Raw genomic sequence first — 26,206 nt, forward strand, 5'->3', positions numbered from 1 at the left:
GGAGAGAGAGGGAAGAGTGTGAGAAGCAGGAAGGGGTGATGAAGGGAGAGATGGAGGGAACCAGGGACAAGAGAAATAATTTGGGGAAGAGAGATGAGGGTGAAAAGATGTGTCAGTAACAGCACTCACCAGCCGAAGCAGAAGAGAGCCAGGTAGAAGCCCAGTAGCGTGGCCACCACATGTCTGATGAAGGGACTGGTCTTACTGGGGTGGAGATACAGACGGAACCAGAAGGCTGTCAACAGGGCAAACAGCTGACACACCACAAAGTTCACCTGGGAGAGGAGACACACAAAAGGAAATAATCAAAACTTTTGTGAGTTTTGTACAACAACAAAAAAAAACTGCTTCTATTACCAGGTCAGACTGTAAGAACCATTACTAGCCGTGTACCAGGTGATGCACACACGCACGCACACACACCTCATCCTCAAACAGACACCGCTGCTGTTCCATGTCATACAGACATTGAACCACGAGACACTTCGTTTCACACAGAATATTTAAATACTTTATTCCTGACATACTTTTTGAGCACCAGAATGAGCTATGTTTATTTATTACTGCAAATGACTGTCCTATCATTCTTAATTGTCATCAGGTGTTACCTTAAATAACTATAACGAGGATATATTTATTTTAACTAGGCAAGTCCGTTAAGAAGAAATTCATATTTACAATGACGGCCTACAGGGGAACAGTGGGTTAACTGCCTTGGCCAGGGGCAGAAAAACAGATTTTTACCTTTTCTGCTCGGGGATTCGATACAGCAACTTTTCGTTACTGGCCCAACGCTCTAACCACTAGGCTACCTGCCGCCCCGTCTGGGGGCCATTTGATCAACTGTTCAGCAGTCTTATGGCTTTGGGGTAGAAGCTGTTAAGAAGCCTTTTGGGCCCAGACTTGGCACTCCGGTACCACTTGTCATGAGGTAGCAGAGATGACAGTCTATGACTTGGGTCAGACACCGCCTGGTATAGAGGTCCTGGATGGCAGGGAGCTCGGCCCCAGTAATGTACTGGGCCGTACGCACTACCTTCTGTAGTGCCTTGCAGTGGGGTCCCAAGCAGTTGCCATACCAAGCGCGGTGATGCAGCCAGTCAAGATGCTCTCAATGGTGCAGCTGAATAAATTTGAGGATCGGAGGGCCCATGACAAATATTTTCAGGCTCCTGAGGGGGAAGAGGCCATGCAGTTGTGGGTGAACAGGGAGTACAGGAGGGGACTAAGCACGCACATAGGCAACTCATTTTGTACAAAGAAATGTAACATACAAAAACACTGATTGTATTGAAAAGTGCAACAGCAAACATTTATATACGGTAGGTGATTAAAACAACCTTTATTGTATTTAAAAGTGGAACTGCAAACAGTTATCCATTACGGCATTCAGCTAACAGATTATTAACTATGTAAGGCAACATGGACTATGAACTGATACCTGGAATGTGAAATAAATAAATTATTTGATCTCACTAACAAATCAACTTGCTTTTAGGGTAAGGGTTTAGGGGTAGGGACATCCCAAAAAGCCCAGATAGCTCTAACCCTCTTCCCGGATAGTGTCAATAATATGTAGGGTTGATTTGTAATCCATTCTTTTTCTGGGTGAGTAACATGGTTCCGAATTTGGCTAAAGCCATCTTCTCTTTGACAGTAAGCGGTGTTACATTTAATCTCTAGCTCAGTGAGCTCTGCCTGTTGACCAGCCTGGGCTGCCACCTGTTGCCTGTCAAATTTGGCTGCCTGGTGGTAGAAATACTGATGTTGCTCCAGCTCTGATGCACTTGTCCTGGCATTTGATGTGCTTTTGGCTTTGGTGTTTTAGGTTGCAAGACCCAAATAAGTCTTCCTGCTGCTTTTACTCCACACGTTGGACAGTACATTGGGATGCTGGATGTGCTCCTCCTTAGCCACTAGAATTTGCAAAAAGCAACCCCTCTTGAAACACGTAGATATTATTTTTTTTCTTTGAGGTGGTGGATCGGTAGCAGCATCTCCGACATTGTCATCATCATCTTCTGGTTGATCGTTTTTTGTTAAAGAAAGCTTGAATTCCAGTGCATTTCATTGTTGTTCTTACTAGCTAGCTTGCTATCGAATGCCATTACTTAGCTCAGGGAAGAAAAAAACTAAAAGACGGCACAGTTCTGAGGTAAAGTTTGCGTGAAAAGGGATTGTTGTTCCGGTTGTGTGCCCCGCACATGATTCATTTAATTAGCTACATTTAAACATTTCTAGCATTATGATTGGTTTGTTAACAATTATCAGCCTGTGTTTGAGCAGTGAAAAGAAGTGTGTTGCTGCAAAATATCGTTACCCATCGAGTTTATTGGATAATTGTTTTGTTGCACGGTGCTCCCAAAATGAAAGTAGTGGAGCCAGACAGCTGCACTGAGTAGATGTGTACATATGTATAGATTCCATTTTGATAACTGTTACAGGTGTTAATCGGATTCATCCTTGATTCCTTGTTTTTATTTGGACTTTATTTGTTTGACATTTTAATGCATTGTTAGACGCTAGTAACATAAGCATTGCTGTGCCCGCTATAACATCTGCTAAATTGTGTATGCGACCAATAAACTTTTATTTGATTTACCATCCTAAATAAATCAGATTTGTTAACTGGAAGAGAGCAGTGCCTTTGTCTCTCTGTCGCTTCTGGAAAGAGACACTATTACAGCACCGTGGCAGCTGGCACTACTACACAGGAGAATACACTGTTGATAGAACCCAAGCTCTTTGATAAGGCTGTTTGCATGATAACTGGATAAAGCAAGCATAGAGGACACATTTTTTGTTCTTTGTGGAAACTGTTTGGTTTCCTCCTGCTTATTCTATGTTAACAAAGCCTGACATAAAAGCTACCAACATCAATGATCAACTCAACGCAAGACTGGTGACGCTTTGTCACACACACACACACACACACAGAGTATAGCCCATCTTATCAATTGTAGTAGGCACAATTATTTCAGAAGCCGGCATGCTGCTAAAGTCAACAGTAGGACATCAACTATCGGTTCCACCCAGTCTATCACCTTTGCCTTTCCGTGCATCATGGCACCCTGGAGACAATAACAGTGTGCACAGTAACTGTGGTCACACCCAGGGCTGTGGCGGTCATGACATTTTGGCAGCTGGTGATTGTCAAGCAAATAACTGCCGGTCTCACGGTAATTGACCTTAGTTAACGTAAACACATTAAGCATCTCCTGGCTTCCACACATAGCCTACAAGCCACTGATGCAGACCTTTGGAACATCTACCTTTTAAAAAAGTGTAATAAATCCATGAAATATAGCCTACACAATCACAATAAATCAAATTTGTAGACAAGTCTAAAGAAACATGATTTGAAGAAAATGTAGTCTATTTCAGAAGAACAGAATAGCATACTCTGAGTTGTCCTTATGTTAGGCCCTGATCTGGCTATGCCATATTGCTGTGGGCTACACTAGTTCATTAAGCAGACAAGACTTTGGGATTCTTTTATAGTATGAAGAATACAATTGAACATAGCGGAATAAAATCTCCAAACATTTGAGGGCGTGCACACATGCGGATATTCTGTGTTGAGCAGTTAACAAAAGAAACAGGTACTCCTATAGGCTTAATTTAGAGTTATTCATGTAACTTTAGTTGCGATACAAATGTTGGGCAATATGTTTAGATTTATAATACATTCTAAGGCTGCATCATACAACTCTAATGAGGACTTGAAAAAGAATTGCATGAAAGGCATGAGTTTTGTTTTTTGTGCAGGCTGTACACAGTTAATCAGTCTCTCATTAACAATTTGAAAAGCACTTGATAGTGCCTCGAATTTCCAGGCGGCATCCTTTTGTGTGGCCGTAATACCCCCTAAAGAAATCCATGCCTGTTGCGGCCAGTGGCCGTTGTACCCTTGGGAATTATAATAATTATATTCATCGCTTCTCCCGGCTGCTTGATCCGAAGCACTTCTCACTCAAATGGCTCTCCATCACGTGACCGGGTCTCTCACACAGGCTACAAGTGAAGACAGACACATCTGGGACGCAACTGTGCGCGTCCTTATCCAATTCCAAGGCGCATATTGTAGATATTGGAAGAGTAGGCCTAACGAACAGCAAAAGCACTAGCCTATGTCAATCTACTATCCACCATAGTACAAAAGTTGACCTATTCTATTGTGTGTGAGAAATAAATATCCCACACATAGTCTGGGACAGTTGTGGGCTGAGATAGATCCCAAATTAATACCACCACTAGCATCAAATAACCTTTTTTACTCAATGTGGCTGACGCAACAGATCAGAACGTTTAGCTTAAAATGTTGATAGCCTAATAGTTTATTTCTTCACATTATAAACACATTAGTGGGAAAACACCATTCTCAAGTGACCGCAAATGCGAATATACATGTAATGCTTTTAATATAAAAAGGTGCATTTATGTAATTTTTTCCCCCCAAACTTGGAAAAACTCACATCCTGTTTATGTACGCCAGTTAGGCTCTACACCCGTTGTAAAGCAGATTAATGTGCTTAATTTTAAGAAGTTATTTGGCCACTTTAGTTGTGATACAAACCTTATAGGCCACATGAGGTGTGCGACTATGATTACAAAAATCACGCGTTTCTCGCCTTAGCTGGGCAATCAAGTGATAGGATTAAATCTAGAATAGTCCGATGGGTGACAATATTAGCCTATCTTCACATTTACTAAATAATGCGGGAATTTTTATTTATTTACAATGGACAATTATCATACACCTGTCTCAATACAGGGGCAGCGGGAAAAATACATGTCATCTATGCACTTAAATAGGAGGATGCTTTTCCTGTGGTTATTAAGCATGCCAGCCAGGTAGGCTATACTCCTGTTGTAAACAGATAAGCAATGTGCTTAATTTTAGCAAAATTGATAGATAAATAAATACATAAATAAATACATACATAAATAAAAAGTAGGCCTAGCCTATAGAAAGCCGATGGGATCCTCTTTTTAATAGAGGCCTTCACTGTTTTCTCAAGCAATTGCATACCCTATAGAAATGTTGTTTGATTAGATTTGCGAACACATTTGCATTGATGTCAGAGTGATTAGAGGGACAATAGAGTGCTGAGTACCAGGCAGTTAGCATCTATGACCATCAGCAGCATCAGAACGTGGAGAAGCCTAATTACCGTGACTAAATGTGCACATGGAATTTGACTGCCATCATGACCCCCGGTGTGGCGGTAATATGGTCACCATAACAGCTCTAGTCACACATCCAATCTACAATGACAAATACTAGTTGTATTGTGAGTACCACACCCTTTCTATTCCTAATGGTATTTCACTGTACCATTCTCCCTCCCTCCCACATACAGTAGAGTATACCAAAGGGCTGCTATAGTGGAGTACAATCACTCAGAGAAAAACCCACTAGGACTCTGACTAAGCTATTTAAGCTAATGTGGTGGGTGGGGATTGTGTGTGCACGTTTGTGAATGCATGCGTTTATCTTTGCCTCATCCTTTGGTTCCTCTCATCCTCCACAGTGGTCCCATAGTGAATCTCATTCATTACGGGAGCAGATTAACATGCGCCTCCATTTGGAAGGCAAGGCTAAAATTACATTTGGAACGCTTTTCAGATTGACTTCAGCTCAGGTCTGCACTTTCCCATCATCACCTGCTCCCAGGAGCCTGAGCCACTACATTTGATTGTTTCTTCTCCACTCTAAGTACTGCGTTTCACTGTGTGCACAGAGCTCAGGGGGGATTCTGAAGCAAGACGGAGAGAAAATCGACTGGAAGTGATACAGAGCATCTCCTAGTTCTCTTCTACTAGTACTACTGTAGTCCAGTCCCTAGACTCTATGGCCGGCCGGGCCAGCCAGCCCCCCCCCCAGACTCCATGGCCGGCCGGGCCGGCCAGCCCCCCCCCCAGACTCCATGGCCGGCCGGGCCAGCCAGCCAGCCCACCCCAGACTCCATGGCCGGCCGGGCCGGCCAGCCCCCCCCCCCAGACTCCATGGCCGGCCGGGCCGGCCAGCCCCCCCCCCAGACTCCATGGCCGACCGGCCGGGCCAGCCAGCCCCCCCCCCCCCAGACTCCATGGCCGGGCCCTAGACTCCTCAGATACTTTCAGAGTAGTGCGAGACTAATCACGTGTTGTTGCAGTGAAAACTATGAGTGTTGGGAGGGCTATATCACCATCATATCATCACATTGCCATAATAACACACCACGATGAACAATGGAGAACATACGTACAGTTCATATAAATAACAAACAATGGCATTCGGCCACATGCTAATCCACCTGCTACACAGGCAGGGAGCAAGGGCACTGGAACCAATGGCCAGTAGATAATAAAAACAAGAATACAGTGAGAGAAGGCCAAGGTTGTTTTATTCGCTAATGTGTCTGAGCGCTAGGGGAAAGAAGCTTTTTCCTCGGCATTATCCAGATTGACTGTGGCTGGAGGGGTTGGGTAAGAATAACATTTGAAGTCAAATCAAATTTTATTTGTCACATGCGCCGAATACAACAGGTGTACACCGTACAGTGAAATGCTTACTTACAAGCCTTTAACTGCATTGCTGGTTAAGTAAATAATAAATGTAACAAAATATGTAAGAGTTAAGAATAACAAATAATTAAAGACAGCAGTAAATTACAATAGTGGGGCTATATACAGGGGGTACAGGGTCAATGTGTGGGGGCACCGGTGCCGAGGTAATATGCACATGTAGGTAGAGTTATTAAAGTAACTATGCATAGATAAGTCCTCATTCCTTTAGGATTGATGAGTAGGGTGAAATCTGTCTGAAGCTGTGATGAAAAGGTGTGTGTGTCAGGGTTTCCATCAGCCCCCAAAAATTAAAAGACGATAAATACAACTGAACCGGTCGATAGGGTAATTCGCATAATTTAGTGGAATTAAATTGGAGAGAGTGCATTTGAGTTAGTCGTCATGCACCTTACTTATCCAACACAACTATTCCACGCACACAGAACCTATTTAGAGCGGGATTTCTCCTGCAGCCTCTCAGCAGGCCAGGTACTTCTATGCATGCTCAGGCAGTAATGACAACAGCTGACCTCTCTGCAAAGAAAGTGAGGTCCCTGATCTGAGAGAACAACGCAGTTCGCTAAAACAAGTCGCTCACTATCACTTTAGTCTCTCAGGCCGTTAATACACACTAGAGGTTGACCGATTAATCGGAATGGCCGATTTCAAGTTTTCATAACAAAATCGGTATTTGCCAATTATTATTATAATTTTTTTACACCTTTATTTAACCAGGCAAGTCAGTTAACAACACATTCTTATTTTCAACGACGGCCTAGGAACGGTGGGTTAACTGCCTTGTTCAGGGGCAGAACGACAGATTTTTACCTTGTCAGCTCGGGGATTCAATCTTGCAACCTTACGGTTAACTAGTCCAACGCTCTAACCACCTGCTTTACATGGCACTCCACGAGGAGCCTGCCTGTTATGTGAATGTAGTAAGAAGCCAAGGTAAGTTGCTAGCTAGCATTAACCTGTCTGGGCTAGGGGGCAGTATTTTCACGGCCGGATGAAAAACGTACTACTCTCTAAAACGTTACTACTCTGGCCCAGAAACTAGAATATGCATATTATTAGTAGATTTGGATAGAAAACACTGAAGTTTCTAAAACCGTTTGAATGGTGTCTGAGTATAACAGAACTCATATGGCAGGCAAAAACCTGAGAAAAATCCAAGCAGGAAGTGGCCTGTCTGAGAAGTAGTGTTTCATCTTGGCTCTTTTTATTGAAGACTCAGGATCTGTGCAATAACGTGACACTTCCTACGTCTTCCATAGGGTCTCAGAGCCCGGGAAAACGTTGAACGATATCGAGGCAGGCTCTGGCTGAAACACTTTATCGCTTTTGGCAAGTGGCCACTCAGAGTACTATGGGCTTAGGCGCATGCCCGCTTCGACCGAATGGTTTCTTTTCCTTTGTCTGTTTATCTAAACGCAGATTCCCGGTCGGAATATTATCGCTTTTTTATGAGAAAAATGGCATAAAAATTGATTTTAAATAGCGGTTGACATGCTTCGAAGTATGGAATATTTAGAATTCATTTGTCACGAATTGCGCCATGCTCGTCACCCTTATTTAGCCTTTAGGATAGTGTCTAGAACGCACGAACAAAACGCCGCTGTTTGGATATAACGATGGATTATTTTGGACCAAACCAACATTTGTTATTGAAGTAGATGTCCTGGGAGTGCATTCTGACGAAGACAACAAAAGGTAAGAACATTTTTCTTATAGTAAATCTGACTTTGATGAGTGCTAAACCTGCTGGGTGTTTAAATAGCTAGCCCTGTGATGCCGGGCTATCTACTGAGAATATTGCAAAATGTGCTTTCACCGAAAAGCTATTTTAAAATCGGACATATCGAGTGCATAGAGGAGTTCTGTATCTATAATTCTTAAAATAATTGTTATGCTTTTTGTGAACGTTTATCGTGAGTAATTTAGTAAATTCACCGGCAGTGTTCGGTGGGAATGCTAGTCACATGCTAGTCACATGCTAATGTAAAAAGCTGGTTTTTGATATAAATATGAACTTGATTGAACAAAACATGCATGTATTCTATAATGTCCTAGGGTTGTCATCTGATGAAGATCATCAAAGGTTAGTGCTACATTTAGCTGTGGTTTGGGTTTATGTGACATTATATGCTAGCTTGAAAAATGGGTGTCTGATTATTTCTGGCTCGGTACTCTGCTGACATGATCTAATGTTTTGCTTTCGTTGTAAAGCCTTTTTGAAAACCGGACAGTGTGGTTAGATTAACGAGAGTCTTGTCTTTAAAATGGTGTAAAATAGTCATATGTTTGAGAAATTGAAGTAATAGCATATCTAAGGATTTGAATAACGCGCCACAGGATTCAACTGGCTGTTGAGTAGGTGGGACGCAAGCGTCCCACCTAGCCCATAGAGGTTAAGTTAAAATAAGTGTTCATTCAGTACTGTTGTAATTGTCATTATTACAAATAAATAAATAAATAAATAAATAAAATCTGCTGATTATTTGGTATCGGCTTTTTTTTTGTCCGCCAATAAATCGGCGTTGAAAAAACATAATCGGTCGACCTCTAATACACACCCTCTCAAACAACACAGACAGTGTGTTCCTTAAAATCAGGGCCCTCATTGGGGACTCATCTGGAAAGATGAAGGGGAGGAGATCGGTTAAAGAACATTTTTAAGCCTTGAGACATGGATTGTGTATGTGTGCCATTCAGAGGGTGAACGGGCAAGACAAAATATTTAAGTGCCTTTGAACGGGGTATGGTATAACAGCAACACTGCTGGGTTTCACTCAACAGTTTCCCGTGTTTTTCAAGAACGGACCACCACCAAGGATATCCAGCCAACTTGACAATTGTGGGAAGCATTGGAGTCAACATGGGCCAGCATCCTTGCGGCGTGTTTCGACACCTTATAGAATCCATGCCAACGAATTGAGTCTTTTTGGAGGTCAAAAAGGGGTGCAACTCAGAATCAGGAAGTTGTTCCTAATGTTTTGTACACTCAATGTATGTATGTATGTATGTATGTATGTATGTATTATACACACACTGCTCAAAAAAATAAAGGGAACACTTAAACAGCACATCCTAGATCTGAATGAAAGAAATGTTATTAAATACTTTTTTCTTTACATAGTTGAATGTGCTGACAACAAAATCACAAAATTAATCAATGGAAACCCAATTTATCAACCCATGGAGGTCTGGATTTGGAGTCACACTCAAAATTAAAGTGGAAAACCACACTACAGGCTGATCCAACTTTGATGTTATGTCCTTAAAACAAGTCAAAATGAGGCTCAGTAGTGTGTGTGGCCTCCACGTGCCTGTATGACCTCCCTACAATGCCTGGGCATGCTCCTGATGAGGTGGATGGTCTCCTGAGGGATCTTCTCCCAGACCTGGACTAAAGGATCCGCCAACTCCTGGACAGTCTGTGGTGCAACGTGGCGTTGGTGGATGGAGCGAGACATGATGTCCCAGAGTGCTAAGAACCTTGGCGTGACCCTGGACAACACCCTGTCGTTCTCCACTAACATCAAGGCGGTGACCCGATCCTGTAGGTTCATGCTCTACAACATTCGCAGAGTACGACCCTGCCTCACACAGGAAGCGGCGCAGGTCATCTCCCGTCTGGATTACTGCAACTCGCTGTTGGCGGGGCTCCCTGCCTGTGCCATTAAACCCTTTCAACTCATCCAGAACGCCGCAGCCCGTCTGTTGTTCAACCTTCCCAAGTTCTCTCACGTCACCCCGCTCCTCCGCTCTCTCCACTGGCTTCCAGTTGAAGCTCGCATCCGCTACAAGACCATGGTGCTTGCCTACGGAGCTGTGAGGGGAACGGCACCTCCGTACCTTCAGGCTCTGATCAGGCCCTACACCCAAACGAGGGCACTGCGTTCATCCACCTCTGGCCTGCTGGCCCCCCTACCTCTGCGGAAGCACAGTTCCCGCTCAGCCCAGTCAAAACTGTTCGCTGCTCTGGCACCCCTATGGTGGAACAAGCTCCCTCACGACGCCAGGACAGCAGAGTCAATCACCACCTTCCGGAGACATCTGAAACCCCACCTCTTTAAGGAATACCTAGGATAAAATATATATATATATATATATAAAAATGAAACATTTATTTTTTTAAATAGCTGCCCTTGTGTGCACTTCCGATAATACCGTACACCTCGGTATGGTACAGAAACGTTATGAAAATCTGGATACCAGCCAAACCTAGAGTCCGCTGCTGTCTGGCGTGCAGATGGAGCGACAGTTAGCGGCTACTGGCGCTAATTTTATTTAACCAGGTAAGCTAGTTGAGAACAAGTTCTCGTTTACAACTGCGACCTGGCCAAGATAAAGCAAAGCAGTGCGACACAGACAAGAACAGAGTTACACATGGAGTAAACAAACAAGCCAATAACACAGTAGAAAAAAGAAAGTCTATATACAGTGTGTGCAAAAGGCATGAGGTGGTAAGGCAATAAATAGGCCATAGGAGCAAATAATTACAATTTAGCAGATTAACACGAGTGATAAATGAGCATATGAAGATGTGCATGTAGAGATACTGGTGTGCAAAAGAGCAGAAAAGGAAATAAAAACAATATGGGAATGAGGTAGGTAGATTGGGTGGGCTATTTACAGATGGGCTATGTACAGCTGCAGCGATCGGTTAGCTGCTCAGATAGCTGATGTTTAAAGTTGGTGAGGGAAATAAAAGTCTCCAGCTTCAGCAATTTTTGCAATTCGTTCCAGTCACTGGTAGCAGAGAACTGGAAGTAAAGGTGCCCAAAGCAGGTGTTGGCTTTGGGGATGACCAGTGAGATATACCTGCTGGAACGTGTGCTACGGGTGAGTGTTGTTATCGTGACCAGTGAACTGAGATAAGGTGGAGCTTTACCAAGCATAGTCTTATAGATGACCTGGAGCCAGTGGGTCTGGCGACGAATATGTAGCGAGGGCCAGCAGACTAGAGCATACAGGTCGCAGTGGTGGGTGGTATAAGGTGATTTGGTAACAAAACGGATGGCACTGTGATAGACTGCATCCAGTTTGCTGAGTAGAGTATTGGAAGCTATTTTGTAGATGACATCGCCGAAGACGAGGATCGGTAGGATAGTCAGTTTTACTAGGGTAAGTTTGGCAGTGTGAGTGAAGGAGGCTTTGTTGCGAAATAATCACTCTTAGCAGAAAGCCTGTGTATCATTTCAGGAGGTATTTACAGTACACAGGTCCTTTTGTTTCTATTCACGCCCAAACAGTAGGAAGAAAAAAAAAATGGTGGCTCTGGCCTCTTGTGTTCTTCCCAGTTCTATTGTCATCAGTATCATTGTTTAGGGAATGAATGCTCCCAGGGGCTAACGAGATGATAATAAATTCATTTGAGATAGTGAATGTAAGCTTATAAGGCAAAATGAGGTTCTCCATGGATAGGGTGGAGGGGAGGGATGTAAGGATAAGGTGGAGGTAGGGCTGGGAAATATGGCCCAAAAATATGTAGGCTTTATTTTTAAACAAATATTTAAAATCGCGATTTGACTTGTGATTTTTATCAAACTTTGGTGAACTGTTGGAAAGGTGGCATCCTATGACGGAGCCACGTTGTATATGGAGTTTGCATGGCTGTGTGCTTGATTTTATACACCTGTCAGCAACAAGTGTGGCTGAAATAGCAAAATCCACTAATTTGAAGTGGTGTCCACATACTTTTGTATATACTATATAGTGTATGATAACTTGTCATAATGTGTCAAACTGGCTTACATTTTGTCAGGTATTTTCCACAAGTTAAGCAAAAGCTTTTACCATGTAGATAATGTTGCCTTGCCTATGGTTTTATTGCTGTCATTTATTTGACAGTTACAGCTCATAATAGTAAAAAAAAAAATACAAAAAAAAAAAATATATATATATATATATGACTTTATTTTTTATGACTTTATTTATGACTATATATGACTTTATTTTTATTTTATATATATATATATATATAAAATAAAAATAAAGTCAGCACACATGCAACCTGTTGCTATAATAATAACAAGTTGACTAGTTTGCCAAAAAGCACATGGTTGTTCATCAAAACTCTTGGAAGAATGTTCTATGGACAGACGAGTCAAAAGTATAACTTTTTGGATGACGTGTCCCATTATACCCGAAAACACTGCATTTCTGGGTTGGCACACCTCCCTTGGGTTGTGCCGTGGCGGAGATCTTTGTGGGCTATACTCGGCCTTGTCTCAGGATGATAAGTTGGTGGTTGAAGATAAAGTGGGTGGGGTTATATCCTTCCTGTTTGGCCCTGTCCGGGGGTATCATCGGATGGGGCCACAGTGTCTCCTGACCCCTCCTGTCTCAGCCTCCAGTATTTATGCTGCAGTAGTTTATGTGTCGGGGGGCTAGGGTCAGTCTGTTATATCTGGAGTATTTCTCCTGTCTTATCCGGTGTCCTGTGTGAATTTAAGTATGCTCTCTGTTTCTCTCAGAGGACCTGAGCCCTAGGACCATGCCTCATGCCTGGTCCCGTGTGGCTCAGTTGGTAGAGCATGGTGTTTGCAACGCCAAGGTTGTGGGTTCGATTCCCACGGGGGACCAGTACGAAAATAAAATAAATGTATGAAATGTATGCATTCACTACTGTAAGTCGCTCTGGATAAGAGCGTCCGCTAAATGACTAAAATGTAAAATGTACCCGACATGACTCCTTGCTGTCCCCAGTCCACCTGGCCGTGCTGCTGCTACAGTTTCAACTGTTCTGCCTGCGGCTATGGAGCCCTGACCTGTTCACCGGACGTGCTACCTGTCCCAGACCTGCTGTTTTCAACTCTCAAGAGACAGCAGGAGCGGTAGAGATACTCTGAATGATCGTCTATGAAAAGCCAACTGACATTTACTCCTGAGGTGCTGACTTGTTGCACCCTAGACAACTATTGTGATTATTATTATTTGACCATGCTGGTCAATTATGAACATTTGAACATCTTGGCCATGTTCTGTTATAATCTCCACCCGGCACAGCCAGAAGAGGACTGGCCACCCCTCATAGCTTGGTTCCTCTCGGTTTCTTCCTAGGTTCTGGCCTTTCTAGGGAGTTTTTCCTAGCCACCGTGCTTCTACACCGGCATTGCTTGCTGTTTGGGGTTTTAGGCTGGGTTTCTGTACAGCACTTTCAGGTATCAGCTGATGTAAGAAGGGCTATATAAATAAGTTTGATTTGATTTTTGATTCCACAGTATGAACCTCATACCAACGGTCAAACATGGTGGTGGTCGTGTGATCAAGTCTACATGAAAATGGCTAAAATGAAACAAAATGTTAGTTTTGGAATGACCTATTCAAAGTCCAGACCTAATCCTAATTGAGATGTGGCAGGACTTGAAATTAGCAGTTCATGCTTGAAAACACACAAATGTCGTTGAGTTACAGCAGTTCTGCATGCAAGAGTGGGCCAAAATTCCTCCAGTGACGTGAGAGACTGATCAACAACAGGAAGTTTTTGGTTGGAGTCTTTGCAGCTAAAAGGTGGCACGACCAGTTATTGAGTGTAAGGGGGCAATTACTTTTTCCACACAGGGGCATTGGGTGTTGCATAACTTGCATAAAATATGCAAAAGTAGAACAAATTTGAAAGGGGGCAAATACTTTAACGGCACTGTATGTAAAAACAACCGTTATGCTTTATGTATGACCTACATAGAAGACGAGTGTCAGCTAATTAACGATTTCACAAAATGAAACCAATACTCCATGCAAGGCTATCCTCAATCCCCCCTCAATGCCTGCTCATAAGTAACAACAAATCAAAAGTAAATAGAGAAGCAATGGCTTCCCATGCCAGCCAACTTCAAAAAGTGTTTACCTGACTGATGGTTTTAGATGTAATTTCACACTTTGATTACTATAAACTGTTCTCTTCGTGGAGTGGGTAAATGGTGGCTGGTGACATAACATGCTTACATTTATCATTGACTAATCTGTGGCCCGCAGTGGCAAAAATAGCAACCCAGCAATCAGCACGGTCCAGAAAATTGCAGAGATGGAGACCAAACAACTGTGAGAGAAAAAGCACTACAAATCTCATCCCATCTAAACTTACATGGGATAGCCTAAATTAAGACACCAATTCCAAAGAATCCCTGATATTAGCCTACACTTCACATTTTGGTGACATTCATTGCTTGTTTAACCGAACACACTGGTGTTGTCAGAAAACATCACATTTTTGTCTCAAAGAGTGATCTGAGTTGTGGCTATAGTGTTGAGACTGTTGGCCTGTGTGTTCCCCTGATCTTCTACAATCATTGTTTTTCTCAATTTCCTTCCTCTATTGAGCAGCTTGTTGCTAGGGAGCGCTGTTTCATCGTTAAGCAGAAAGTAGTTATTGATCGGTGGATTGAATGACATCCCTTTACAAGTGGTACCTGCTGAATGGACCAGACTACACTTCACTACTGACACTGTGTGTGTGTTGTTATAGGAACAGTGATCGAACACTCCATCAAGCCAAGAAACAGCCACATTTTCAAGTCATTACCAAGAAACATTGCGCTGCACAACCAGTGGTGTACTGGAGGGTAAACAGTTTAGCCCCCTCCCTCATTTTTTGGTGTGACAATTTACCCACCTTTTGCTGAAAACTGCAATGAAGGCAGGCTTTACTTTTTTCACAGGGACCGGTGATCAGAGTATATCACTACATCACTGTGTACCACACTACCATATTGCAAGCTAGAATAAACACATGACCACTCCTCTGCATCGATTCCTCTAACTACGGGTCAAAGGTGCAGACTGCTCTCCAAAGGCAGTAGTTGACTTAAGTGACCTATATTAGATTACACTACCCTCTAATCATAATAAAACCAATACAATCATACCATTGCAAAGCTGCTGAGCAATGACTGCATACAAATGAGGACAGGCTCTTAGCTGCCGGACATAGTGTCCTGACATGATGCTTGGTTCAGAGCTAATGGAGAGATAGGCGCGAGAGAAAGGAGCGAGAGAAAGGAGGAGAGCCAGGTGTCCAGAGGAAAGCTGACAGCTCTCTGCTCTCCTCCCGCTGCCAGCCCTCCACCACCCACAGCCATCAGGCTCCCTTCTCTCCTACACAACAATTAAACCTGAGAGAAAAGGGAGTAAAGAGAAAGCAGGAAAAGGGAATTGAGAGAGAGAGAAATTCTGTGGCAGAGGGAAGCGAAGAAAGAAAATAGAGGAGGAAGTTTGATATGAGTGAGAACAATACAGGGAGGCAGAAACAAGCGGGTCGGAAAAAAGCCTAAGTGTTGATGGAAGCACCGAGCATGCAGACTCATGAAGTGAAACAAAACTTGACAGAAATAAAGTTTGCTGGGTAGCGATAATTTTTTAAATGAGGTAAAAATGGAGTGACAGTGGAACATGCACAGTAGTTGTAGCTTTAAGGGGTTGATAAAGAGACTGAACTGACTGTCTCCTCTCCTGTGGTTTCCATAATGAGTTGCAGGAAGCCTGCTTATCTGAGCCTTCCACTCCAACCAGACACTCTCGTCACTCAGCTCCTCGGTGGCGTTTTACAGCGTTGCCCTACTCCAGGATAAACAGAATGCCACAGCAGTTCCTCGGCTTAACGCCAGTCAGTGCTAACTACCGCTTCCTACTGTAGGCCAACATCTGCATGCCGTAGCCTCCATCTGTTTCCACTGAGAAGGGTTAGCTAGGGCCCTGCTCCTCACAGATGGGGCCTTTTCTAACAGACACCTAAAGTGAGAGGAGGGTGAAGGGAGGAGTCAATCCCCAGTCTGGGTGGATCAGACTGAACCCAGGCGTGAGTGAGTGAGTGAGTGAGTGAGTGAGTGAGTGAGTGAGTGGAATGGCATCAGCTCCTTTAGAATGTACACAAAAATGCACAGCCTCCCAACCATTTGCTAGCATGCCAAGACTTGCAAGCGCACATAAACTGACAATTATAGGTCTATACAAAAACACATAGGCTACACATACACTATATACATACATATACACATACATACAAAAGTATGTGGACACCCCTTCAAATTAGTGGATTCGGCCATTTCAACCAAAGAGCTCAGTGACTTTCAATGTGGCACGGCTATAGGATGCCACCTTTCTTGGTTCGTCATGAGAAATGCCAAGTATTGGCTGGAGTGGATTCTGGAACAGTCGATTACACTCTGGAAAAGTGGAAACGCAGCAAAGGGGGGGACCAACTTCATATTAATGACCATGATTTTGGAATGAGATATTCAACGAGCAAGTGTCCACATACTTCTGGTCATGTATTGTAAGCCTAATTATGCCACCAAGTACAGAGAGTGCCAACATTGACATGCAGAGCATAGTCCTCCAAAAATATGCCTTGAGTTTTCCCCATTCAGACTAGACTGAGAAAACAAAAAGCCATACACATCCTACTCTACAAATGCAACAACTCCAAAACATTTTACTGACTTACAGTTCAAATAAAGGAAATCAGTCAATTGAAACTAAACTGAAAAATATAAACACAACAGCTCTGGTGGACATTCCTGTAGTCAGCATGCCAAATGCACACTCCCTTCAAATGTGTGCACATCTTAGAGTGGCCTTTTGTTGTCCGCAGCACAAGGTACAACTGTGTAATGATCATGCTGTTTAATAAGCTGATTGATATGCCACACCTGTCAGGTGGATGGATTATCTTGGCAAAGGAGAAATGCTCACTAACATGGATGTAAACACATTTCTGCCCCCCAAAAAATTGAGAGAAGGCTTTTTGTGCACATGACAAATTTCTGGGATCATTTATTTAAGCTCACTTTACACGTTGCGTTTTATATTTTTGTTCAGCATAGATTAAAGGAAAATCCTCGTGTAGGTGAGAGGCTGTCTGCACAAAGGGAGCATTGTTAACATTGAAGACATTATCGTTTCTCTTCAAACCTGCATCCTCTCTTTCAGGGAATTGAAACTAAGTACATTTGGGCCACTGTGGTGGCTGAAGAGAGCTTCTGCTGCATTTTTGTCAGGGAACCAATCATAGCGCAGAAACATCAGAACAGTGAGAAAGAGAGAAGGACGATGATTACAACTAGTGTTGTAATGATGACAGCGCCAAGCATCATCAACAGAAGCAATGTCTGTCTAAATAACTGATATGAAAGTACGTACTCTGGAATACCATAACTGACCATGTAAAAACACATTCTAAAGCGTCTGTTATTCAGAGGGTAGAATCTATAAAGACGGCAACAGTAAAGGACAAGACACTGAATTATTAAGATGCACCAGTGTGTGTTTGTAAAGGGTCCTTCACTCCTCTGCACTGAACTGAAAACCCGGGATAGGTGAAAGCAAGATGGTAGATTGGGGATTTGCGTCACATATCAAGGTCATGCCATCAAGAAAGGAGATGCAGAAAAAGCCATTCTAGACAACAGAAATGCACCCATGGACTTCCTGGCTCTGTAATGTCTATACAAGATGGCGGTGGTCTTGGGTATGGCTCCCAAACGGACCAATGGACGGACTCCAGTAAAACGTGTGTATAAAAGGGTAAGAGAGTGATATATTTTAACAATGGGTGATAAAGAACAGATTCATCTATAATACAATATACTGGCATCCAATGTTGTAGCGCATGTTCATACAAAAATCTGAGGTCAAATTTCAGTAAAAACACATAGCATTGAGTGTTCCATAGCATTAGCATTGAGTGTTGTAAAGTTAATGATCAGAGCGAAAGTGATACATTCCCTCTGTATTCCTAACCGGATTGCTGGTCATTGTACCCAATGCTAACCACGTAGAGGAACAATTACCAAACAACCTCTGAGTGAGTGCTGAGCTAGGGAAGGAGGGCACAGGGGTGTTGCTGTCAACACAAACTTCTCAAGTGGCCTTCTGATGGCCACTTGAATTTAGCATGCAGGCTGTAATAAATCTGCTGTACTGCCAGCCTTGTTCAAGTGATGCAGATAGAGGTAGTTAAAGATGCCTATAGAAGCTGTGTGTGTGTGTGTGTGTGTGTGAGAGAGAGAGTGTATTTCTTTTACACAGCTATTTTGGTTCTCAGGAACAGGTGATAACTGCCTCAATTACTGGTGTTCACATATGTCACATTTCATTAATCACTTGCCATTCTTACTTTCTGGGCAGCCATGATTGAGAATTACCCTGTAATCAACAGGTATAATTACAACACCACTGAAAGGACTTGATTTGAAATTTCGTGCAGAGAGAATCATTTCGATGCATCTCATGAATGGAGAAGAGCTCTTTGAAGAAAGGCTTAGCTAATCTTATGAAATGCTTCAGACTTCCTTGAATATTGTTACGTTTATTTTGGGACACGGAATAGACAATCTGCTAAGCAAATACAATCGGTCTGTCCTTTTGCAGAGACATTTAGATTTGCCATGAATGTCAATAGCCCTGGTTACTCTGCCTGAAAAGGCATCTAACTACTACCTAACAGTAAAAAGGTCTGGCTGCTTCAACCTTCTGCAAAACATAGCCTAGATGAATTTGACAAAACATAGGAAATTAAGTTAAGGGTACTGAATCATCTATGACAAATAGCAATTGAAGTTTTCAAAGCGCACGTTACGCTTAGCGGTGTCTGAAAATGAAAGCACTAAGGTCAAGATGCACTTAAAGAGAAGCTTATGTGGGGGGTGGGAAGCATGAGGCCTTTCCCCACAACTAGCCACCTGCTAACATCCTACGCATGTGGCTAAAACAAGAGGCAGGATTATTTAAGCCTGAATAAAAGCCAAAGATAACTATGGCAGCATTTATTCACTTCAACCTCACCTGGATCTCCTGTATGGCCTATATCTGATGTTGTATGCTTAACTGTCAAATTGGCAATCGCAGTGCATTAAGAGGAAGCTATTTCATGGTTGTCATGCTAATGATAACCTTTGGAACCAAGATAATTAGCCTATTCAAGGCAATTTCTCAATTAACCAGCATGCCAGGAAGGCATGGAGATGAGTGACAAATGACAAGATAGATCTAGCTGGTGTGGACAGCAGAGAAGAAAGATGGCGAGGATAGTCATTGGTCTCACTAGAAGGTTCTTATGACAGGTTCTCAGAAGCTCCATTTCTTGGGCACAACAAGCAAGGAGCCAAGCAGTGTCTGACCACTTGGAGTTCACCGTCAATTCACTTCCTGACAGACATACACCATCTCGGTTTCTATGCATATCTTTGTCAGTGCTTTCACTTTAGTGTCAAGTGGAAGCATAGTCACAACACTGCTCAATGTTAGGGGAATTCCTTCAAAGAAACGCTTTGGCAACAGATTAAATAGTTAATTGTGATGAATGACAAAGCATGGGGTACAAAGGGTTTATGCGGGGGGGGGACTGAAGCATTTAACTTTGCGTCCTTTGCTTTTACGAAACCTCTCGGTTCACTGAACCTTGAACAATAGTGAGAAGAACACATCTCCCCGATCGCATTACAGTCAGCGAGACGGAATTCTTCTCTATGAGGAAACAATGTGTACTATGCAGGGTGGGCCTGACATGCTGCCAGTCAAACACAGACACTGAGGCCTGCAACACAGTCATTCTCAGCCAAGCAGGGTCAAAGTAAATAGTTTATTTCTGATTCCCGAATAAACTATCAAAACACAATTTTCTACAAATCTGTTTTGTTATGAAGACCACCGTTGTAAATTAGCCCTATAAAGAGTAGAGGTCCAGGAAAGACCTGGCGCTGTTGAAATGCCAGAAAGTATAAGAGCAAACAATGGCCGCCACACAGCCTCACCCACATTCTGCATTCATAAGTCATTCGGTGGCCCATGCCTCCACCGACGCCTTCTAGGGCATGCTCTTATGACTTGGCAGCAGCTGCCCTTCTTGTTTAGGAATAGCAAACAATCCAAGCTTTTCTTTGCCCACTGCTCAGTGTAGGCCTATGTGGAATTTAATTGTGCAAGGGAGGAGCTCATTTTGGCTGTCATGGCAACTTGCATCTAATCAACAGGGAAAGAAGGAGACGCACTAAGAAAGATGGTGGTGTCAAGAGGAGTGCTGAGTGCTCCCTTGGAACCAAAACAAAGTGTTCAATCGATTTGTTTTTAAACAGAAAAATTATATTTGTTTTATTCAACTGTTTCGACCAGCAAAAAGTAACTTTAAATCATTCCTTTCTGTTTACTTTGATCTGTGAAATAATTTTTTTTTTTTACATTTAGTTTCACATTAAATTACTTCACCAATGGATAGTGCAGCTTGCTATGGAGCAGGCAAGCAGACACTAGCAAGCAAACAAACATGTGGGTGCAGAGCGGCACCAGAATCAAAATAAAAACAGTTTACCCCTATTACAGGGGGCTGAGTCACTGGCGTTCTTCCATGCCGTCCCTGGGAGGGGTGCGTCACTTGAGTGGGTTGAGTCACTGACGTGGTCGTCCTGTCTGGGTTGGCGCCCCCCCTTGGGCTGTGCCGTGGCGGAGATCTTTGTGGGCTATACTCGGCCTTGTCCCGGGATGGTATGTTGGTGGTTGGAGATATCCCTCCAGTGGTGTGGAGGCTGTGCTTTGGCAAAGTGGGTGGGGTTATATCCTGCCTGTTTGGCCCTGTCCGGGGTATCATCGGATGGGGCCACAGTGTCTCCTGACCCCTCCTGTCTCAGCCTCCAGTATTTATGTGTCGGGGGCTAGGGTCAGTCTGTCACATCTAGAGTATTTCTCCTGGCTTGATGACTCCTTGCTGTCCCCAGTTCACCTGGCCGTGCTGCTGCTCCAGTTCCAACTGTTCTGCCTGCAGCTATGGAACCCTAACCTGTTCACCGGACGTGCTACCTGTCCCTGACCTATTCACCGGACGTGCTACCTGTCCCAGACCTGCTGTTTTCAACTCTCTAGAGACAGCAGGAGCGGTAGAGATACTCTCAAAGATCAGCTATGAAAAAGCCAACTGACACTTACTCTTGTGTTACTGACTTGTTGCACCCTCGACAACTACTATGATTATTATTATTTGACCATGCTGGTCATCTATGAACATTTGAACATCTTGGCCATGTTCTGTTATAATCTCCACCCGGCACAGCCAGAAGAGGACTGGCCCCCCCTCACAGCCTGGTTCCTCTCTAGGTTTCTTCCTAGGCTCTGGCTTTTCTAGGGAGTTTTTCCTAGCCACCGTGCTTCTACACCTGCATTGCTTGCTGTTTGGGGTTTTAGGCTGGGTTTCTGTACAGCACTTTGAGGTATCAGCTGATGTAAGAAGGGCTATTTAAATACATTTGATTTACCTTTTTGTTGTTAATAAATCCAATGTGAAATATGATAATAGTCTCCTTAGCTAGCATTGAAAAAGTAAATCATTGTTCTCTAATTAAAAATCTCTTTCCCTCATTTCTGAATGAGCCTGTAACATCAGCTTCAGTAGACTATACCTGCTTCAGAGGGAGGGGCAGGTAGCCTACACAGACAAGCAAAGATTTTCAGTTGGCAGGCAGACACTGGAATACATTTCTGAGTGACAGTGAGGGCTTTGCATAGGCACCTAGTTGGGTTTATTATAGGATTGAACAAAAAAAGATGCCGGGAGCGTAAAATAACGTTACTAACCAGATCCCATGCTTTTAAAATGCGTTCTCGGTTCTGTTCCTTGAAAAAACATTTACGGTTCCTTAACCAGGTGTTGGAACAGGTTCAAAACGATCAGAAATCCATAAATTGGCACTTCACTACATTTGCGCACAGCAAGCCAGTTCAGGTGCGTGTGCTTTCCGTCAACATTAAGAGGACAGAGAAACCAGGCACGTGATTGTAGGACTAATTAACAGAAATGAATGTAACCAAACAGCAGGGATGAACGGTAAATCTATTACTGGTGATATACACATACAGAAAACATTAACACCTGCTCTTTCCATGACAGACTGACCAGGTGAAAGATATGATTCTTTATTGATGCCACTTGTTAAATCCACTTCAATCAGTGTAGATGAAGGGGAGGAGACAGGTTAAAGAAGGATTTTTAAGACTTGAGACAATTGTGACATTGAATGGCACACATACACAATCTGAGTGTGAATGAGCAAGGTAAAAAAATGGAAGTGCCAGGTGCACCGGTTTGTGTCAAGAACTGCAACGCTACTGGGTTTCACGCTCAACAGTTTCCCGTGTGTATCAAGAATGGTCCACCACCCAAAGGACATCCAGCCAACATGACAACCGTGGGAAGCATTGGAGTCAACATGGGCCAGCATCCCTGTGGATGAGGGGGGGTGAAACTCAATATTAGGAAGGTGTTCCTAATGTTTGTTATACTCCGTGTATGTAATGGGGAATTTATCAAAATAAACAAAAAAGGGCAAACAATTAACACAAAACAATGGAAGCGCAAGAATTGGCGGGACACAGGTTAGCGCATTCTGGAGAGAGACAATTTCTTCACCACAAACCCCTCCCCTTCTTCTAGTCGCAACATTTCAAATAATATGCAAGACATTATCTTTTCACTGAGAGCTGCATCTCCATAATCAGCTAAGCCCATTGCCACAGGCGCTGCACAGATTGAAGGACTTCCCAACTAGGCACAGGCCTCCACACTTGTGATTTGAACCAATCCACAGCTATTGTTTTAAAAGAAACTAATGATCCTCTGTGGCTGAGTCAAGCTCTCTGGTTAAGTACGTTGAATAATTAAATGAATTTCTGTATAGACAGGAGTAATTATATCAAACTTTGACAAATGTATTTAACATCTCCTACGGTTACTGAAACTTGTCCTTTGCTTAGGATACTCATCACATTAGGAATTGTATTTTATCGTTAGCCTGCAAATACTTTATTATAAAAAAGGTGACTTTATACTCAGCACCCCCTACTCAAAACATCTTCCCACAGCTCTGGAAGCTACCAGCTTCATCTTGTATTGGAAAAGTGTTCTAGCCTGTAAGGACATTGTTTTGCGAACAGTTTCAACATGCATTGTGGCATTATTCAAGTGTGTTTAATTGAAGCCTGAGAGGGGAGCTGACAATGCAGCCCAGACAGCTCTAGCAACGAATGATTAACTGGAGCAGGTACTAACTAGCCTCTTCGCACTATAAAGAGGCTGCAGTAAGACAGACTTGATCCTTTCAGTCACGTGAGACATTTCACAGCACTGAATGTAACAAAAACTAAAGTACTGAATGCCTTAAAAAAAATAAAGTATAATTGTATCAAAAAAGTCCAAGTTTCGATATACCGTGCAACACTAGTGTTTATATACACGTTACCATTCCCATGACTGTCTATGTAATGTACCCGCCTACAGTCCATATTGCTTCAACATTGACAAAACAGCAACAGATGACCGACTAGTCTGACTGGCTGCATTCATCTTATTATTACATAACCAAAAAAGTATAACAATTTGTCACAACACACACACACACACATTGGATAGGTCCAGTGAAATGTGTTGTATTTAAATGGGTCAGCCATAGTATTACGCCTGGAGAAAATGAGGGTTACATGTCTTGCTCAAGGCCACAGACACGTGTCACCTTTTCGGCTCGGCTATTCGAACCAGCAACCTTCGGTTACTGGCCCAATGCTCTAACCACCAGGCTACCTGTCGCCCTACTAGCTGTATATCTTTAGAAACACCCCCATGTGGTTCCATTAAACCTCCCCATGACATCACTACACACAGTATATCTTTAGAAACACACTACTATGTTAAATTAAACCTTAAATAGTGCTGCCTTCGCACACAATCCAAGATTAGAAGCACACAGCCCAGAAATAATCTCTTTGAAGAAGCACTACTTATTGGGGCCTAACTCCCTTCAGCTAGAGTCAGGCGATGATAAATATAGCCTCGTCACTCATTAGCATTTTGCCATTTTTCCGTGGAATACCGTTATGACATTTTCCCCAGCGCTCATCTTATTTACATCTGCTCCGATACAGGACATTGGCGAACGGCTGCGAAAAAAAGCTAAGTTGGCAGATCCATAGATCCAAATCTAGAAGGACAACAGCTGATGAATGGGAGAGAGAATAAATGAAGGTCGTGAGATGGAGAGAGAGAATAAATGAAGGTCGTGAGATGAGAGAGAGAGAAGAGGTTTAAATAGTCATACATCTTGTGCATCAGCAAAAAAATGTTAAATAAAGAGGTTTTATTGTCGCAATGTAGTATAGGATGTATATTATGACTATATTAAAGTCACTGACATGAACAGGAGACCTGTTTAAATGTAACACTGAGGCCAAGGACGTTGGCTACCTCATCACTGAAGCAGAACAAACCTTGACAGTGTAAACATTTAATTAAGCAATAAGACACGAGGGGGTGTGGTATATGGCCAATATACCACGGCTAAGGGCTGTTCTACACACGACGCAATGCGGAGTACCTGGATACATCCCTTAGCTGTGGTATATTGGCCATATACCACAAAGCCCAGAGGTGCCTATTATAAAACAGCAAATGTGGCTACTCTAGCCAACTGTACGGGTAGGCTAGTCTGCATGGGTAGGCTAGTCTGCATGGGTAGGCTAGTCTGCATGGGTAGGCTAGTCTGCATGGGTAGGCTAGTCTTATTATGGATAAGAGCGAGAATATTTGTAGACACTCAATATTTATTGATAAGGCATACCTAGCTCATTACCATGCACTTTCTCCACCCTGTGAAGTTCATCATAACCCATTTGATCTGTAGCCTAATAAACAACATGGTTTCCTGAGTCGTAGTGGGAAGACCACACACATACAAATCTCATTACTGCCTTTTCATTTTACTGACAGAAATATCACACCATGTCGAACGAACACATCCTGTTATCACAGCTGTCGTGATTATTATTTATAAATATATACACTGCATATGGAAACGTCGTTGTTAAGGGAGAAAAATCTACCAAAATAAAATGCATAAATCTTTTTTACTGCAGTCTTTGGACAAAGACATCAAGGCTGTGTTGGAATCAGCAGGAGCCACAGTGGTACTGTTCAGTAGGCCTACAAGATGAGGTACTGGTGCTGTGATGAAGCTGAAAGCCCTAAATTCTTATTTCACTAACAGAAGACAAGGATAGGCCCCTCTTTCCACATTCTATTGCCCAGTCCAACTCTCAAACCTAATAAAAGCCTCATTCATGGCCAACACACCCACTGCAAGACAGTATGCTTTCAACTTTCATCTCCCCAGCCACACTTCTCCCCCCCAAAGCAAAGGACAACAACAAAAAAGACCGCTACAGAAGAGAGGGGAGGCGGGGGTTGCATGTCTACTCAGGTTAAACATCACAGCATGCCACACACCTGCAGCGAGACAGGGGCTTGGCCTATGCCATTGCTCTGCTTTGAGTCTGGGTAAGAGCAGAGAGAAGTAAAGTCTTTAGCTTCTATGAGGATTTCATCAGTCTGCCTCCCCAAGTCAGCCCCTGACAATCAGGATTTCATCAGCAATGAGAAAGGTACAGCCCCAGTCTGTATTCACTGCAACAAGTGTATTTTCTGTGAGAGTACAGTCAGGGTTTCCATTAGCCGGTAATAGCAGGATTCTGGCCAATTAAAATAAATGAAAAGCTGTTAAATAAAATTGCCGCCTGCAAATTGTCCTGGAGAAGAAAGTTCCCATTGCGAAATAATGCATTTTAGCCTATTGATTGATTAAAATATTACTGGATGTAGCCAGAGAGCTGCTGATAC

General features: G+C 43.0%; 1 protein-coding gene and 1 non-coding gene across 2 annotated transcripts in view; one reads left to right on the top strand and one right to left on the bottom strand.

Annotated features, from left to right (window-relative positions):
* Positions 1 to 26,206, bottom strand: part of LOC106566507 (membrane-bound glycerophospholipid O-acyltransferase 2) — a 92,181-nt gene that overhangs the window by 41,982 nt on the left and 23,993 nt on the right. The window contains exon 2 of the mRNA XM_014134629.3: positions 130 to 275. Coding sequence (XP_013990104.1) covers positions 130 to 275 — 146 coding nt within the window. The remainder of the gene's footprint in view (positions 1 to 129; positions 276 to 26,206) is intronic.
* Positions 13,068 to 13,143, top strand: trnaa-ugc (transfer RNA alanine (anticodon UGC)). Its single transcript has one exon. It is a non-coding gene; the product is annotated as a tRNA-Ala (tRNA).

The sequence above is a fragment of the Salmo salar genome, chromosome 01 (assembly GCF_965601325.2).
Source record: "Salmo salar chromosome 01, fSalSal1, whole genome shotgun sequence".
Classification (NCBI taxonomy): Eukaryota; Metazoa; Chordata; class Actinopteri; order Salmoniformes; family Salmonidae; genus Salmo; species Salmo salar.